The following is a 16,968-nucleotide window of genomic DNA, read 5'->3' as shown; positions in this document are numbered from 1 at the left end:
TTCTTCATTCTATATGAGGAAACCAAGACAGACACATTTAAATGACTTGTCCAAGGCGCCCACCTGGAATTGGAGGGGCTGCCACTAAAAACCCAATCTTCTTGGTTCAAATGGCACGTTCTTCAGGACACGTCAGTTATGAAGTTTGTCTTGTCATTCGCATCAGACCTTCAGTTCCTCAAGGGCAAGTCGAGATCATGTTTTGAGTTTCTTTGTATCTGCCACAGCAGCCAATGCATTCGTTCGGGGCCCTGACTAATTTCTGTCAAATGAATGAAAACACACACGAAATGCAGACATTGTCTGTGACAACTACAGAGAGCAGACTTTCCTGCAGTTGGAAAGATTGGCTTCCTTCAGTGGAGAACAGGAGGTCTTTGGAGTATCATCTGTGAAAGTAGACTCGTATTTGTCTGGGGATCAGGATGGGAGAGGGAACCATCCCAGCATTCCTTAGATCCTCACACGGCTCTTTCCTAGCTGTCATCACATCCGATCCTGCCAACACCCCTTGAGGTGGGCCAGGCAGGTATCACGACTCCAGTTTTATAGATAAGGAGAATTGCTTACTGAAAAAAAAATTATATATATATATATATGTATATGAATTAAGGAATTTAAAAAATGTATGATACAGTGAAGTTTAGCAATTCCTAATAAAACTAATTTCTTATCCCGGCATCACCATGTATTGGTGGAATGACCTTGAATCTTCTCTTTTCTGAGCCCGTTGCCTTACCTGTACAATGGGGATAAAAGTTATGCCTTGTTTCTAGAGTTATTGCGAGGATCTGATGAGGCAGGCCATGGACCACTTGCATTGTGTTGTGCTGGCTTGTAGCAAGAACACCGCACGTGCTGCCTCTTCTTAGCATCATCCTGCCCTCCCGGAGCTGGCAATCCAGGCAGGGAAGGAGAACTGATATACATTAAATAATCTGTAAGTTAGACTTGGCAATATGTAATTAAGTTCTAATTACATAATTTCATAACTACTGAAGAGGGTCAACAAGGAGAGGGGGCCACCCCTGACCAGTGTCCACTGGCAAGGTCAGCTGAGCTCCAGCGGTCAGGGCAGTACTTCCCAAGGATGCCAGACTCCAGAGCCCATTGTTCTCTTGAGTCCTAGAAAAAGAAAACCATCCTTCGTAATTTCTGGATCTTTAAGCCACAGAGAAGTCATTGCTGAAAAATAAAATCAGTATAGATTTTCCCGCCCTGCTGAGAACCCAAGCATTGCTGCCTTAGGTGAGCTTTGGAAAACAGGAGGAGAAGGTAAAGAATGTCTGAAAGGAAGAACACTCACAAAGCAAACACAGGGACCAAGGAAATTCGATTTTAGAAATGCTTTTCTCAGTGTCAATTGTCTGAGGAGTTCCAAGTGCCGCAGAAGGCAGCTGGAGAGTGTACCTGTTGGGCAAGGATGTGGGAGGGGCACCTTAATTGAAATTCTTCTCTTCCCCTCCCAAGCTGATTACGCCAGGAATGTGTTTCATTACAGACTCCTCTTCCCCGTTGTTTACTCCTTTTGGGTTCCTCCATCTAATGTTTTCCACGCTTGCCTCCCACAGGAGTGTGGCATTCTCAGAGAGAGCGTTTGGGGTGACTGATGGTCCAGCCCTGCCCGGGGAAGTTTCCATCATTATCTCTCCTTTTCCTCCCTCTGTCCTCTGTGCAGCCTTCTCCCTGCCCACTTCCCTCCATCTCTGCACCTCCATTCTGACCGGCTGTGGGGAGCCCAGAAGCTCAGCCTTGGACGTGAATAGGGGCCCATGGCAAACACAAGGTCACTCCCTTCCCATTGCGCAAACCTTAAAGAACAGAGAAGATGGTTCTTCGTGTAAAAGCGTGACTGAATTCATGAATGTTTAAAGTTTGGGATTCTGCCTCGTGCATTTTTGTAAAGCTGATGGGTGAAGGACCTTTTGAAAGCAAAGCCCAACTTCCTCCCTGGGTATCAGAAGCTTGGCTTTAGCTTAAATATTCACCTGTGATCACACTGCTTTTTCAAAGTCCATCTGACTTGCTCCTCTCTCACTGAATCCCACCGGTCGGATATCCTGTGTCACACCACATCCTTCCAGAATCTCTCCAACCTCCTCTGCCCTACGCCTCACACCGGGTCTGTTTTTGCCGACGGGCGTCTAATGGACAGTACACCCTGGGCTTCCCTGTCCGTGAAGCACCCTGGTGTAAGCCACCCCTGAACCTTGCTCTCTCCACAGAAAGCCAGCTGACCTGCACAACCTCGCCCCTGGCACCCATCCGCCCTTCCTGACCTTCAACGGAGACGTGAAGACGGACGTCAATAAGATCGAGGAGTTCCTGGAGGAGACTTTGACCCCCGAAAAGTAATGAGCTGCTTGTTTCTGGAGCTAATGACAGGGAGGGGGTCCTTGTGCTTTTCTAGATCCTGGGGGAGATTTCCAAAGGAGCCTCATCAATCCAGAGCCCAGGACCCTCTTTGCAAAGAGAGAGTCCCGCGTGGCCCTCCCCACCCCCAAAGGGATGCCAGTCTCAAACCTCCTCCACAAAGTCCAACCCCAAGAGCTGATGCCCCTTAACGCCAGGTCCTTCGGCCTGAGTGAAGGCCAAGGCTCCCTCATTGCAGAACAAGAGCTGAAAGGCCGACGAAGTGAAAAGTCAGCTAGGAGAGAGGTAATCCCATGACTTAAAACCACACCAAGGTATGAATAAGAGTCATAAATCTGACCCTGTCAGGTCGGAGCCCATAATTAAACATGAAAAACACGGGCTGAAGGCAGTTCCTCTTCTGAAAACAGGCTCAGGGGGAGGAGAGACCGGAGGGCTGTGGGTCCTTGTCCGGTAGATAAGCTGCTCCTGATGGGAAAAAGGAGTGAACAGAAGAGAGGAGAATTCTAAAAGCTGCTGGAAGCTAGACTTGTTCATTATACTCTACTGAAATCAGGGATTCAAACAATCACCTTTAAAAAAAAAAACTGGAACGATAATATTGCATATAGAGTAAGGTGTGCACGGACTTTATCCTGTGGGATAGTCACTGAAAAGCTTTAAGCAAAAGTGTTGGAGAATCCGTTCTCAGGCTTACTTTGGGGGATGGGGGGAGATGGGGAGGGCAGAGGAGGAAAAGCTCCTAGAAATCAACTAGGAGGGAGCCAACTGGTGACATTCTGCGTAAGATAGACTGGAGGGCTGGGCTAAGGCAGTGACAGGGAAATGGGGGGAGAGGGGTAGGAAGGATTTTAGGACATACTCAGTAGGTAAAATAAGTGGGATTGACTATAAAAATGACCATCTTGCATTTATTTTAAAGTTTTATTTTTTAATTGATATTTATATAGCCCTCACTTAGTGGGCCCTTAAAGGTAGGTGCTATCATTATCCTAATTTGATAGCTGGGGAAACTGAGGATCGGGGAGGTTAAGTAACTTGCCCAAGGTCACACATCTAGCAGATCACTGTTAAATCAGAACTCCCAGTCGTGATCTAATTAGGCCTCAACCATTTATACATTCTTCCTAAAAATGTATCCTCAGCCATCCACATTAGGACAGTTTATCTCCATAGTGAGTGTGGAAAATTGCCTCAAGTCCAATAGACTTTAAAATAAATGCATTGATTAAATCAGCTGGGCAGCCCCACCAGGCCAGCCCCTATGCTGAGAAGACCCCCAGGGGGCTCAGCCTCCTGCTTCCTCCCTTGGGACTCAACCTCACTGCTGGCTCTGGTTTGGAATCCAACAACAGAAAATGAATGCTGTTTTCAATAACTAAATAGGGTTTGGACTTTGTCTGGGAGATCGAGAGGGGAAAGTCCACGATGAAGTTAACATTTTCCCTTCTAGAAGTAATACCCGCACGCAGGAGTCCTTGCTTCCATCAAGGCCAGTAGGGAATGGGAAACTGAAACAATGCGGAGGATGGATAGCCAGCCTGGTGGGTGGAGGCGTGCAGGGTTGGGCTGGGCTGGGCCTGGAGGCCTGGGTCCACTCCTGGATCTGCCAGTGATGCACTGTGACCCCTCGAACCAGTCTCTTTCTTGCTCTCGGCCTCCATTCCCTCCCCTGTGAAAGGATGACCCTTCATGCCCATCTTAGCCAGGCTCCCTCAGTTCCTGTTCAGCGGTGCCTTTGGGGGGCTGTTTCTCTAACCCAGGGCTCTCTAATCTATATCCGCAACAGGACCAAGGGGGCCCATGAGGATCCCCCCCCCCCCAGAACTGTATGCCCATGTGTACAGGTAGATTCTTCCAGACGAGGGCCGTGATCAGATTCATCACCATATCATCCGATTCTGGAAAATTTCCATGATCCCAATCAGGTTAAGCTATGCAGGACATAGACGCCGCCTCTTCACTTCTCTCTCCACCTGTCCTGAGCTCTGCTTCATCTGGTCCAGGTCCCTCTGGACTGCGATGTGTGTAGGACGTTTTACTAAGTCCATTCCTGACGTGTCAGTGACCCTACGGTCCGCCACGCCACAGTAGCAGAACCTCAAAACTCTGAAAATGCACAACTCCAGGAGGGCACCAAGGTGGGACCCTAGTGATGAGGCCATCAACCATTTCAGAGCCCCCAGGAGTGTCCTTTAGCTGCCTTTGTATGGATCAGACTGGGGTAGGTACCATAATTACCTCCCAGGAAATGTCAGCAAACCTGTGCTTCAGCCCTGCAAAGGGAGACCGGCTGTTCTGCCCACAGCAAAGCTACCCACCTCGGCTGGCTTCCCACCAACTCTAGCTGGGAGGTCGGTCAGGTGGCCCATGTCCAGAGGCCCCAGGAGGAGGGCAGCCTGGCCTTCTGGTTCTCTAGGGGGCAGCAAAACCCCCGTTTCTGTTCCACAAACGCTGGTCGGCATGTGTTTCTCATCACACTGCTGTTTGTTAAAGCTGCCAGAGAGCCAAGAAATTGTGGGAGCCTTTTTCCCCTTAGCTCTATTTTTTAAAGGAAAAAACCCACACACAAACACTCCAGCAATCTTTTTAAAAGATCACATTGGGTTCCACAAAGCATTTGGTGTCAAAGTGAGGAATCTAGGAAGTCTCAAGAAGTTTCCAAATGAGACGAACTTCCATCCTTCTCCTTAGACTGACCCAGTTGATGCTGCACAGGGAAGCGTCAGGATTATTGTTGACATGCTGCCTTTACCCTTCATCCTCATCCTCATGGAAGGGCCCGAGTTAGTGGGATCCAGAAGTGAGAGTCAGGAGACCAAAGTCTGGCCACCTTTCTACACAGCGCTTGTTGTATGAACTTGGCCAAGCCTCGTGCCCTCTCAGACCCTCCCCATTCCCTCATCTCTGAAACTACATAGTCTCTAAGATGCCTTTCAGCAGAAGTTCTGTGATTCCACGAATTTTTCAAAGTGCTTTCCCAGAGCCGGTTGCGGTTCGAAATAAACAGTGGTAAAAATTCAGGGGAGTGAACGGGTAAAGTCTAGTTACATGTCTTGTCATTTAGTCAGTCAACTATCACTCAAGTATTAACAGTGTTCAGAGCCATACCAGAATTGGAAGACACTTTGAATTCATTATTTTAAGAAATGTTTATGGATATTTCATGATAGTAAAAATCACGAAGTTTCTTCTGATCCTCTGGGAGGTGGAGAAGCAGCCTCAGTACCAAGCACAGGATGGCATAGTGGCTGAAAGTACAGTAAGTCCCCTACATATGGACGAATTCTGTTCTGAGAGTGTGTTCCTAAGTCCAATTTGTTCCTAACTCCAACAAAGTTAGCCTAGGTACCCAACTAACACAATCGGCTATATAGTACTGTTCTGTAATAGGTTTATAACATTTTTCACACAAATAATACATAAAAAACAAACAAACACAAAAAATAAAGAAAACGTTTTTAATCTTACAGTACAGTACCTTGGAAAGTGCAGTAGTACAGTACCACAGCTTGTGCTTCTTAGCGGTACCAGCTACATCTCACTGCTGCTTTTACGCTTGCTTCCGGACATCCGGGGCTTGCAGTAAAGATACTGTACTACTGTACTCTATACAATACTATACAGTAAAGTATAGTAAAGTACACAAAAAGCACAACCACTTGTAGAGGATGCATGCACGTGACAGTGTATGCCAGACATGTGAACTAACTTACATGATTGGACATGCGAATGCACGTTTGCATCTTTGAAAGTTTGCAACTTGAAGGTTCGTATGTAGGGGGCTTACTGTATGGGCTTTGGAGTCAGAATGCCTTGGGTTCTAATCTGAACCACCAGGTTGTGCTACACCGAAGTAACTAATTGACCACAAAATCTCAGTAGCTTAACAGAATACAGGTTTATTTCTCACTCATGCAGAGTCTGAGTGGGTAGTGTGGCCCTCTTCTCTTTTGTAGCTGTTGAAATACATTTCTTCCAAGACTCCTTCAGCAGGGAAAGAGGGAGGAGAAGGATGATGCAAAATATTTTTAAAGCCCAGGGTTATGAGTGGTTACATCACTTCTCCTCCCATACTATTGGTCAGAATCCAGTCACATGACCCCAACCTATCTGAGAGGGAGGGGCAGGGAAATGCTGAGAGGCACGTGGGTATTTAATGAGCATGTGTGGTCTCTGCTGCAGATAAATTACTCTTTCCCTCTCTGATCATCACTTCTCACATCTATAAACTGATGACATCATGTTGATCTCGAGGGACTATTATTGAAGATGATACTGCTTAACCTAGCGCCTGACGTAGAGTCAGAGCTCATTATATGGCAGCTTGAAGAGCTAGAGAGGTCAGTGCCTCTTTTGTGACCATCTCCCAGTAATTATAAAAACTACTGGTGAGCTTAGGTCTTAAATCCACAGTTCCCAGGGGTTGTCTTTTTATGAATAAGCCAGACCCCATCCACCTCCAGGGATCATTTGTTTAAGTAGCAGGGATAAGACAAGCTCCCAGTTCTGGAGCAGAAAAGTCAGAAGCATTAATCTGCTTCTCCAGTGAGGGTTTGGTGAGGTGAGGAAGCAGGAATAACAGAGAAGGGAGAGAGGGGACATCCTTCCACTTTTCAGCTTATTTGAAAACGGAGGGTCAACACTCAGGCTGCCAGAAGAGCCCCTGGAATCAGCAGAGGTCACCCCATGAGGGCGAGATGACTGTTTCTCTTTTTCTCCAGTGTATCCCCAATGCCAGGGACAGGGCTTGGCCCCTGGTAGGTGCTTACTGCATGTTGGTTTAGTTGCATGGAGTCCTTTTGTTCAGGGGCGTGGTGGCCTATGGTTAGTCAGTGAGACGTCTTTTGGGACTCTAAGCCAATCAGAGCATTTCCATCTGCAATCATATCTTATTTTTTTTTGCTACTATTTACCAAAAAAAATTGTTTTGATGAGCGGCCAACTGTTTTACTTCCCAGAATGAAGCTTAAGTGCATATCTAAAATGAATGCATTTGAAATAAGATATCTTAAAAACAGAGTGGGGAGAAATTTTCATTATTGAGAGCAGGGGTTGGCCAACTTTCCTGGAAAGAGCCAGGGAGCATTTTTGACTTTGCGGCCATATAGTCTTAGTAGAGTAAAGGCAGCCATAGACAGTATGTAAGTAAATGGATGTGGTTGTGTTCTATGTGTGAATGCTGAAACTTGAATTTCATATTATTTTCACATGTCACAAAATAATATACTTCTTTTGATTTTTTTTCAATTATTTAAAAGTATACAAAGTATTCTTAGCTCCTGGGAGGTACATAAACAAATGTTGAGCTGGATTTGGCCCATAGGCCATCATTTGCTCGCCCTTGAGTTAGAGAAATTGCCCATCTCTTTGATTGTCACCAGATGACATCACAATCTTATTTCAAAGATGTTTCTATAAATGAAGTACTATTTGTTAGCCTTTTAGAGAAACAAAATGTACCCTGGAACCCACTTATTTGCATATTTAAAATGCAGTGTAAATATGGAGCTAAAATAAAAGCACTTAACATCCTGTACAGTAGCTGCCCCAAATCTAGTTACCAAACTCTGTAAGGTTAATATTTGAAGACACACTTCCCACAAGGACAGTCTTCAAGTGGGACATTATGCTGTAAAGTCAAATCTCGATGAATCATAGTGCTTAGAAAACAGGATGGCCCTCGCACGGTCTCCCTGAACACATGTCCCTTTTTTTGCCTGTCTTGGATTTGCTGCCCCCCAATCATGTTTGGCCCACACTGGCCATGAAGAAATGGTCAGATTAGTGGAAGTCTGATCAAATGATGGCATAAATAAAAAAAACCCCAACAAACCCAAAGGAAAAATGCATTATCTAGGCCCTTCTCTCTTTACATTATTACCTTATCAAGCAAAAACAAGGAGCACTTTCTATATATTAAAATAATTTAAGACATTCCATTTTAAGAGCATGCCTAATTCTATGTGAGAAAGCCAAAATAGGGATGGATGATCCTAAATTCCCTCATCTTGGAAGATTAACCGAGCATCCTGCAGGAACGATTGCTTTGTACCCCAAGTCAGAGCAGATGAATTGATGATTCCCAGGGTATTCAGGAAAATATGTGTGCAGAACCTGTGCAGAGCGCCCCCTCCTGGTGGTTGAGGGGAGTTCCTCCATGGTGCTCAGCCCAGCTCCAGGGGATGTTTTGGAGCTTGTAGGGTAAACAGCAGAGTCGGTGAGAGGCCACAAGACGTGGAACTTAAGATCTGGGCTTCCAGAGTGAAACTGCCTGGGTTGGGCTCCTGGGTCTGCCACCTGGCCACGTGAACTTAGACGAATTGCTTAGCTTCTCTGTGTCTCGTTCGTCTTCTGTGGGAAATGAGGCTAATGACAATACCAATGAAACTGTGAGGAGTAAATGATGAAACTGCGAAGGGGTTCGAACAGTGTCTGGCATGTAGTGGACACAGTACAAGTTAGCTTTTGCTGATATTGGAGAAGTGGTGTGATGCAGTGGGAGGGTCATTGCTTCAGCGCCCAAAAACTGGGTTCTCAGGGTCCCTCCAGTATTTATTCCCCATGAGCCCTCAAATAGCCATTTAACGTCTCTGGTCTCCAGTTGCTTCCCCATAAAATGAGGACGATAATGCCTCTGTATCTGACTCTTGCCAGAGGGCTGGACCCAGTGACTTTCCGTGGACTCGTCCAATGGCAGTATCTGAAATTTGACAGCCACCTAATGTGGCCCAGGAGTGGGCGGTCCTAGCTAATGGTCAGTGGAGAAGCCAAAAAATGAAAGAGCACAAATACTTGTTACAGGCGTTTTGGTTCAAGTTATTTAAAACATTAAACCAAAAAAAAAAAAAAGATTTTGCATTTTAAACATAAAGTAGCCAAATAGTTCTCAGTCCACACTGTTCACCCAGAGATCACAAAGGTCCACATACTTGGTGATAACGATGACCTAGCAATTGTCCCCCGTCTCCTCCCACCCTTGCCTGGCCATCCATGTAAAATGTTTGTGAAATAATATGTTTTGAAAATCAGAATGGCTTGTTTTGATGGTGCCAGTGGGGTCAAAGCAAGTTTGCCTCATTTGGTCTCAAGGCCAGTAGGAGAGAGCCCTCACCCCAGTTTGCCTCTTATACTCTTCTAGCTTCAAAATGGAAGAACGCATGAGGGAGAGGCGCTGGGTCATTGCAAATATATCTCCATGCCTGGAAATAAAACAATTGTAAATGCTTGTCCCACTGACGTAGCCTGGTAGTTTCTGCATCTGATTCCTGCACACAAAGAAGAATATTTCAGAAGAGGACCATTCCTTTCAAGAGACGATTTCAAGGCCTCAGTGCCAAGGTGCCTAGCACCTCCTTGCTCCTAGAATTAGCTCCGTGCAGCTAGGATTATAATCGCAGGCCTGGCAGTGGATAACACGGGTTGGGGAAAAGTCTGGGACCCCACCTGATGCAGAGGAGAACTCACTGAGAACTTTGACTAAGGCCTGGGCATTGCCGCATCATTGTTTGTGGTCCCAGGAAGAGAATACACCCTGGACCCTCTGAGTGGTGCTCTGCTTTTTTGCCCACAGGCTGCATTCCTGGGCAGTTCTCCACACCTCACTGGACTCTAGTTTCCTCTATCATTGAACTAGAGATGCAAGTGCCCACCCTCCCTAGAGGATGGGTTGGAGAAACACCAAAAGATTTGTAGATCCTGCTAGAAACAAGAGTGTTTCCTGCTAGAAACTCATCGTGAGGTGATGGGAAGGGGCTCTGAGTTCTCACTGACCCTAGAACACTGGTCTTGCATTCCAGGTACCCCAAATTGGCTGCGAAGCACCGGGAATCCAACACAGCGGGCATCGACATCTTCTCCAAGTTCTCCGCCTACATCAAAAACACAAAGCAGCAGAACAACGCTGGTAAGTGGTTCCCTTCTACCCAGAGCCCCTGGTGGCACTGTCCCCTGCCCTGGGCATCTTCAGACGCTCAGACCAGAGAAGCAGCTGGAATCAATGCTTTTATTCACTCGCCCTGAGGCCCCCTTGCTGCAGGAGAGTGGGTGGTAGGTCTTGCTTTCTGGCCAGTGCAGGAGAACCGGCCAGTGAGCCTTACTGTGGAACTGGAGGAGGGATGCAGTTTGTGTCTGAGCCTGCCATAGTGCACATCATGATACACCGCACACAGGGTCCTGCCTCGGCCGTACTACCGTCTGTTTGTCCCCAGTTCATGACCCTGCTGCGCTCACAGGAAGTCCTGTTTGGAACAACACATTGCGGCTTCCAGGGGGTTGACCAGAGCCCATGGTGGGACAGGGCAGTCACCGTGGTGGTAAATGCTCAAGGCAGAGCCTGGCCCTCTGCATTCCCCCCCACGGCAAGTGCAGAAGGTGCTGGGAAGCCTCTTCTCCAAGCCTGGCTCAGCCTCCGCCCGGCCCTTAATTTCTAGCATTGGCCATAGAACTCAGACTTGGTTCTCTTCTGGTGCCTTCTCAGAGGGGTTTGAGCTCCTCATTTAAGCTGGTAGCACTTTTAGTCCCTCACTTGACTTGGTCCGTTAAGCATGAGCTGAAGCAATTTGAATAGAACTGTCACATCGAGCATGTGTAACTTTAGAACAGTGTTAGCTCCTGTGAGGAGAAGGAAGAAGGAGGAGGAAGTTTGCTTGCCCTCCGAATAGGAGGATGGAGCCCAGGGCTGAGCCAGGCAGAGCAAGGGCGTCACGAAAACTTCGTGAATGAGTGAGTGAATGAATGGTGATGGGCTGGACAGCACTCCTTGAGACTTCATGAATGAACAAGGAACTGAATGTATATCAGACGAACACGCAATGGATCCTGAAACAAGGTGGTCCATTTGTTTGGACCACCTTGGAGCTAACTGCTGCAGGAGCTCAGAAGAGAAAGACATCTCTTTGGACCAAAGTGACCAGGAAAGGCAGCCAGGATGAACTTTTGGCAGGAACGGTGGTGTGGTGGGAAGTAAATGATCCAGTTAACAGCCGCTGTGGAGCTGGATCGTGCCATGCACAGAACTGGATTCTAGAAAAAGAACTAGAAAAAGACACGCAGGCTTCAAGGCCTCCTGACTGGTACAGAAGAAAAGGCTTAAGTTCACAAAAATACCAAGACAAGACATAAATGGTGGCTTCACCAAAGGGAGTCTGATTATCTGCCCTGTGGGAGGAGGAGAGCGTATCTGCCAAAGGGGTTCAGGAGTAGCAAGGAGTCACCTCTGGGTCATCTGAGAAGACTTCCTGAAGGGGTTTCGCCTGGGTGGTGAAGATCCAGGGGGAGTCAGCTGGCCGGGAGCATAGGATGGAAGACGTGGGGAGGGTGAGAAAACTCCAGTGACAGAGACCAGAGAAGCATCTGGAGTCTGCAGTGCCAGCTGGGGCACTGGATGTTATCCTGTGGGCAAGGCAGCCATCAGAGGTGCATGAAGGGGCACTGCAGCGAGAGTGGCCCTTTAGGGGCAAGAAAAAGGAGAAGCATGAGGGAAACCTTTTAAATTTACTTAGCGCTTTTGCTTCGTTGACGTTTGCAGCCTGTGGTGTGTTGAGTATTATCCCGCGGTCCGTATCCACCTGGGACCTCAGAATGTGACCTTATTTGGAAATAGAGTCTCTGCAGGTGTAGTTAGGTAACGGTCTCGAGATGAGATGATACTGATGTAGTGTGGTCCCTAAATCCAATGACTGGTGTCCTTAGAAGAAGAAAAGGGGACACACAGAGATGGGGGTGGGGGCATGTGAAGACAGAGCAGGGATTACAGTGCTGCAGCCATAAGCCAAGGACCGCTCGGGGCCACCAGAAGCTCAAAGGGTCAAGGAAGCATCCCCCCGGAGCCTTGGGAGGGTGCGTAGCCCCGTGACACCTTGACTTGGATTTCTGGTCTCCAGAACTGGGAGAGGCGAGATTTCTGTTGTTTGAAGCCACCCGGTGTGTGGTCCTTTGTGGTGGCAGCCCTGGGTGGCTAATGCAGCCCTCACAGCCATCGATCGTGTGAAAGGCAACCCCTGCCCTTGCCCTGCTGCAGACCCAGAAGCAATGGGACGGCAGTGGCTTGTCCTCGCCCCCAGGGCCTAAGCTGGCTCTCAACCCCAGTTTTCAGATTCCACATCCGGCGTCCTTTCAGCCGCAGATATCTTCCTTCATAGTCGCTGAAGCACCAGCAGACAGATTGTCTTAGCCGAGCCTTGCAGACTTCTCAGGTTGTGAGTGGTATTTACATATGAGCCGTATTTACAGTTCTCCCGCCCCCAAAGCCAAAGCAACCACTGAACATCATGTCTCAGTCTCTCGTAAACTGAACACTCGCCGATTTTCATTGTTTCCGCTGCTTCTGTTTCACCCTGTTTTCCTCTGTGATGGGTTTTGCGCTTGTGACTCCTTCTCCCCTAAAACTCATTTGCACATTTCAAAGCGCCAGTGTTTCCCTTGTCCCCAGTTGCCTGTCCCCCAGATCACAGTCCTCTGTGCTGTTTGCTCCTGCCTTTTAACAAGACACCAAGTTCTTCCTTCAGTGTGACTATAGCTTCCCCTCCCTCCCCCTTCACTCTTCTTCCCCAAGCCCACACCCTCAGTCACGGTCAGCTGGTCAGCTGACTCCACGCGTTCTCAGGCTCAGCCAGCAGCACCCGGAGCTCCGGTGGGCCCGTCCGAGAGCTGGCCCCACGGCCCCACCCCACCCATCCACACCCTGTCTCTGCTTTGTCCGAGCTCTGTACTCACAGGTCTCTGCAAGGGCATCAACGTCAGCCCCCAGGCTTCCCCTGACAGCCTTCTGCATCTTCAGCTCTGCGTTTGTTTTTCCAACATCCTTTTTTCAGACTGTCCCTTTTGTGTTTTCAATTGTTTTTTTTCTCTTGAGCAGAGCCCTCCCTCCACATAATACCCCAGCACCCTCCACCCAGCCCCGAATCACACTGACTGTCTTCTTGGTCCTTTTCTGCCCTGTCAACAACAAAGCGTGAAAACACCCCACACGGTGACCTGGTTCTACATGATGGATCAATTCTCCACTCCCGTGGTGGATACAGAAACCACCATTCAGAATCTCCCTGTTGTTCACAAATCCTCAAAAAAGACCCCAGCTACTGGAACTCAAGACCCCATCCTGGAGGAGCCATCCACAGCTAGCACCCAAGGGAGTTGTCCATTAGTTAGTACATTCAGTCATTCATTGATTCATTCAACAAACACAGATTACACGAAGTGGATCCAAGTCTGAGCTAGTGTTTAAAGGGTGCTCCTTGTGTGCCAGGCACCGGGCTGTGTTGCGGCCGTGGCAAGACAAATGAGACACCACCATTGTCCTCGATAAACTAACCATCGACAGGGGCCTGTGAAACATGCAAACATGCAGTTACTGACCTGGGTTTGAGTCCCAGATCTGCCACTTATAGCTGTACCACTTTGCCTGAGAGACTTCTCTCTGAGCCTCCGTTTCTGCATCTGTAAAACATACTTAATAATGCTTTCAATTTCATCAATCTGACAAATAAGGCCATTAATAGCATATCCAAGGTTTGTCATGCAGTCATTTATTTATAAGTTAATGCACGTAAATCCTTTAGCACACTGCCTGACACGTCATAAACGCTCTTTAAATGTTAACTTTGATTATTACTAGAGCAAAAATGAGACACACACGAATACTGGCATCAGAAGCTGCTGCTTCAGCCCTTACTTTTTGACCCCTAACCAGCACTTCCAAATCTCCCACTCATTTAGTCTCTTTTCTGCTTGTTTAATTTTGGTTCCCATTTTCTTGGTACATTTTCCTCCTCTCCAAAGTATACAGTTGCTCCCTTGGTCCATGGATGTGGAATCTGCGGATTCAGAGGGCTGACTGTCCTGTGCCACGTTATAAAAGGGACTTGAGTATCTGTGGATTTTTGATACCCGAGGGAGTTCGTGAGTGAGAAGAGCTCTAGGGATGACACCCAGGGATCACCCACAGCTGTGGGGTCAGGAGGGTCTGAGGGAGCGGAGCCAGGGAGGAAGATAAAGAAGGAGTAGCAAGTGAGGAAGGGGGCAGGGGGTTGGGGGGTCGTGAAGATGAGGAAGAAAAACTTTACGGAAAAGATTGATCTATGATATAAGACACTGCCCAGGTCATGGGAGGCTTTGCCTTTTGTGTTCAGCTTCCTGGACTTGTCCTCAGGCATCCTTCTCCGACTGCTTCTCTCCTCTGCACCATAACTCAGACCCTACTCAACAGGAGAGTCAGGCTGACCCAGGAGCACAGGCCCTTCTCCCTTGGAACTCGGAGGTGCAGCGAGAGACCAAGAAACCACGTGGCCCGAGGAAGGGCGTCTTGGAGATGGGAGGGAGCAGCCCTGCATTTAGATGTGGCTGCAGGAGTCCCTGCCCTGGGCCCCGCACATTCGTGTTTCAATCATGCAAGGAAAGGTTTTGTCATTTGTTGAGTCTTGAAGGTTTATAGAGTTCTGAAGCAGAGGATGGTGGGGAGGGCGCCAGCACGATCCATCCCACCTTTGGCATGTCCGGTAACGAGCCTGGAGTTAGCCGTGCTCAGCTCTGCCCTGCATCCTGCATCCTGCATCCCGCCTCTGCCTGGCAGAGGCCACTTTTCAGCCATGCTGGTGGCCCCATCTCTAATGTCCTCCCTCTCTGCGAGTACCCATCCTGGCCCTTCTCCGTTCACCTTCCTCAGAGATGCCACCGTGGCACACAGACCCCAGGCGACCCAAGACTGGGCAGCAGCCCCCAGACTCAGCAGTTCCGGCTCCCCTCGCTTCCCAACCCCACAACTTGCTCAGCGCTCTGCCCGCTGGGATGTCAGTTTGGTGTATCCCTTCCCTCGAGGGGTTTCTTTGACACCCTCCTTTACCTTGTCACTCCCACTCTTCTCTGTCATCTTGTAAGAGGACCTGGGCTTTTCTCTCTGAATATCCATCTTGTATTTTGCATTTGTTACCCTCAAGCTGCTGTTTGAACAGACTCTTAAAAACCTCTGCCAAACCCCTTGGCTTTCAAGAAGCTCATTTTAGCTGTTTATTCTAATCCTGGCATAAATTACTATATTTTACTTTCTTTTCCCCCAACGTCTCTTTTTTCTTCTGCTTCAATGCTGTCCATTCTACTGGCTTATTTCACTTTTTGTACATACTACAGGGTCCAGGCAGTTAACAAATGGATCTCATGTGTGTTTTTAGTTCTCTATTCTTATTCGCTATTTTTAAAGTCCTTTTTTAATTCCTACAGCCCTATCACGTGTCCCTAGATATAGTTAATATCCCTGCCCACGTGACCATCTCATTGTTGGCTTGTGTCTCATTCTCATGTACTTTCCCCCATTTCCCATCACCGTTCCTTTATCCTCTGCACAAGCCCATGTCCACGGGGCTCTCTTCCCCTGCTAAGAGGTCTAAAAAGTCCCAAACCCCTCTGTTTGTATCTAATCCATAGACCATATGCAGCCTCGTGGCTTTTCCTTCCTACATTTGCATATTCCTTTTTCACACATCTGACACAGGCTGCCTGTACCACCTATTTCTGTGCTAAGTGGTGTTTTTCCCACCGTTGGTCTTTCAACGCTCCCTCGAAATTCCCTCATCTCATCCCCCCTCAAGTCTGGCTTTCTCTCTTATTTCTGCCTCTGTATGCATCCGTCTTGGGGGCTTTCTTTCTAATTTTGAAATGTATACGAACGGCTTTATAGCCACTCACAGGGACACGTAAAGCTCTGCAAAGCAACATACCCTAGAAGGAGGTGAGAAAGAAAAACAAGCCGGGTCATAAAACGAGCTCAGGGCGAGCACGACGGGAAAGGCAGCTCCCAGAGCCCCAGTGCTGAACGCAGACGGCAGACCACAAGACCCTGGTCAAGATGAAAGCAAACCAGCCTCCCAGGAGAATGACAAGTATTCCCGATTTGGGGCTTGAGTCGTAGTCATAGAGGAGCTGTTATTGTCATCGTCTTTGTCCTTTCCCTCCTGTGACTCCCCTTCCTGTTCTCTTGGAGCCCAGGCCCGCTGACTTCATGCCAGTATGACTCCTCCGTCTTCACCCCGCCCTTGGACTGCACCCCTCCCCGCCCGTCTCCTCGTCAGTCCTCACTACACCTGACATCCATTTTCTTCTTTTTCCTGCCTAGGCCTGTTTCTCTCTCTGTCTTTTTTAATCTCCTTCATAGACAGAGTCTTTTTTTTTTTTAAGTTTCTTTTTAAGTTTTGTTTTGTTTTTTTGATGTGGACGAATTTTAAAGTCTTTATTGAATTTGTTACAATATTCCTTCTGTTTTGGTTTATAGCCACGAGGCATGTAGATCTTAGCTCTCCGAACAGGGATCAAACCCTCACCCCCTGCCCTGGAAGGCAAAGCCTTAACCATTGGACCACGAGGGAAGTCCCCCATAGACAGATTCTTAAATCCACACTACACTCTGTACCTCCATTTATTCAGTTTCCATGCAACCCAATCAAGGATGGCCTAGACCAACCTTCATAAGTGTCATCAGTGGTGCACGTGGGGCTAAATCCAACAGGCATTTAATTAATTAATTAACTAATTAATTATTAATTTATTTTTAGTATAGTTGATTTACGATGTTGTGTTAGTGTCTGGTGTACAACAAAGTAGTTC

At 47.8% G+C, this 16,968-nt stretch overlaps 1 protein-coding gene across 4 annotated transcripts in view; it reads left to right on the top strand.

The window, feature by feature from the left end:
- CLIC5 (chloride intracellular channel 5) overlaps nt 1–16,968 on the top strand; it is a 110,533-nt gene that overhangs the window by 58,162 nt on the left and 35,403 nt on the right. For all 4 annotated transcript variants that reach the window (XM_060163041.1, XM_060163040.1, XM_060163039.1 and 1 more), the window contains exons 3-4: nt 2,226–2,351; nt 10,173–10,279. In XM_060163041.1, the coding sequence (XP_060019024.1) occupies nt 2,226–2,351; nt 10,173–10,279 (233 nt within the window). The remainder of the gene's footprint in view (nt 1–2,225; nt 2,352–10,172; nt 10,280–16,968) is intronic.

This window comes from Lagenorhynchus albirostris, chromosome 10 (genome assembly GCF_949774975.1).
Source record: "Lagenorhynchus albirostris chromosome 10, mLagAlb1.1, whole genome shotgun sequence".
Taxonomy (NCBI): domain Eukaryota; kingdom Metazoa; phylum Chordata; class Mammalia; order Artiodactyla; family Delphinidae; genus Lagenorhynchus; species Lagenorhynchus albirostris.
Note: the sequence above shows the minus strand (reverse complement) of the source record. Positions and strands in the feature narration are given on the sequence as shown.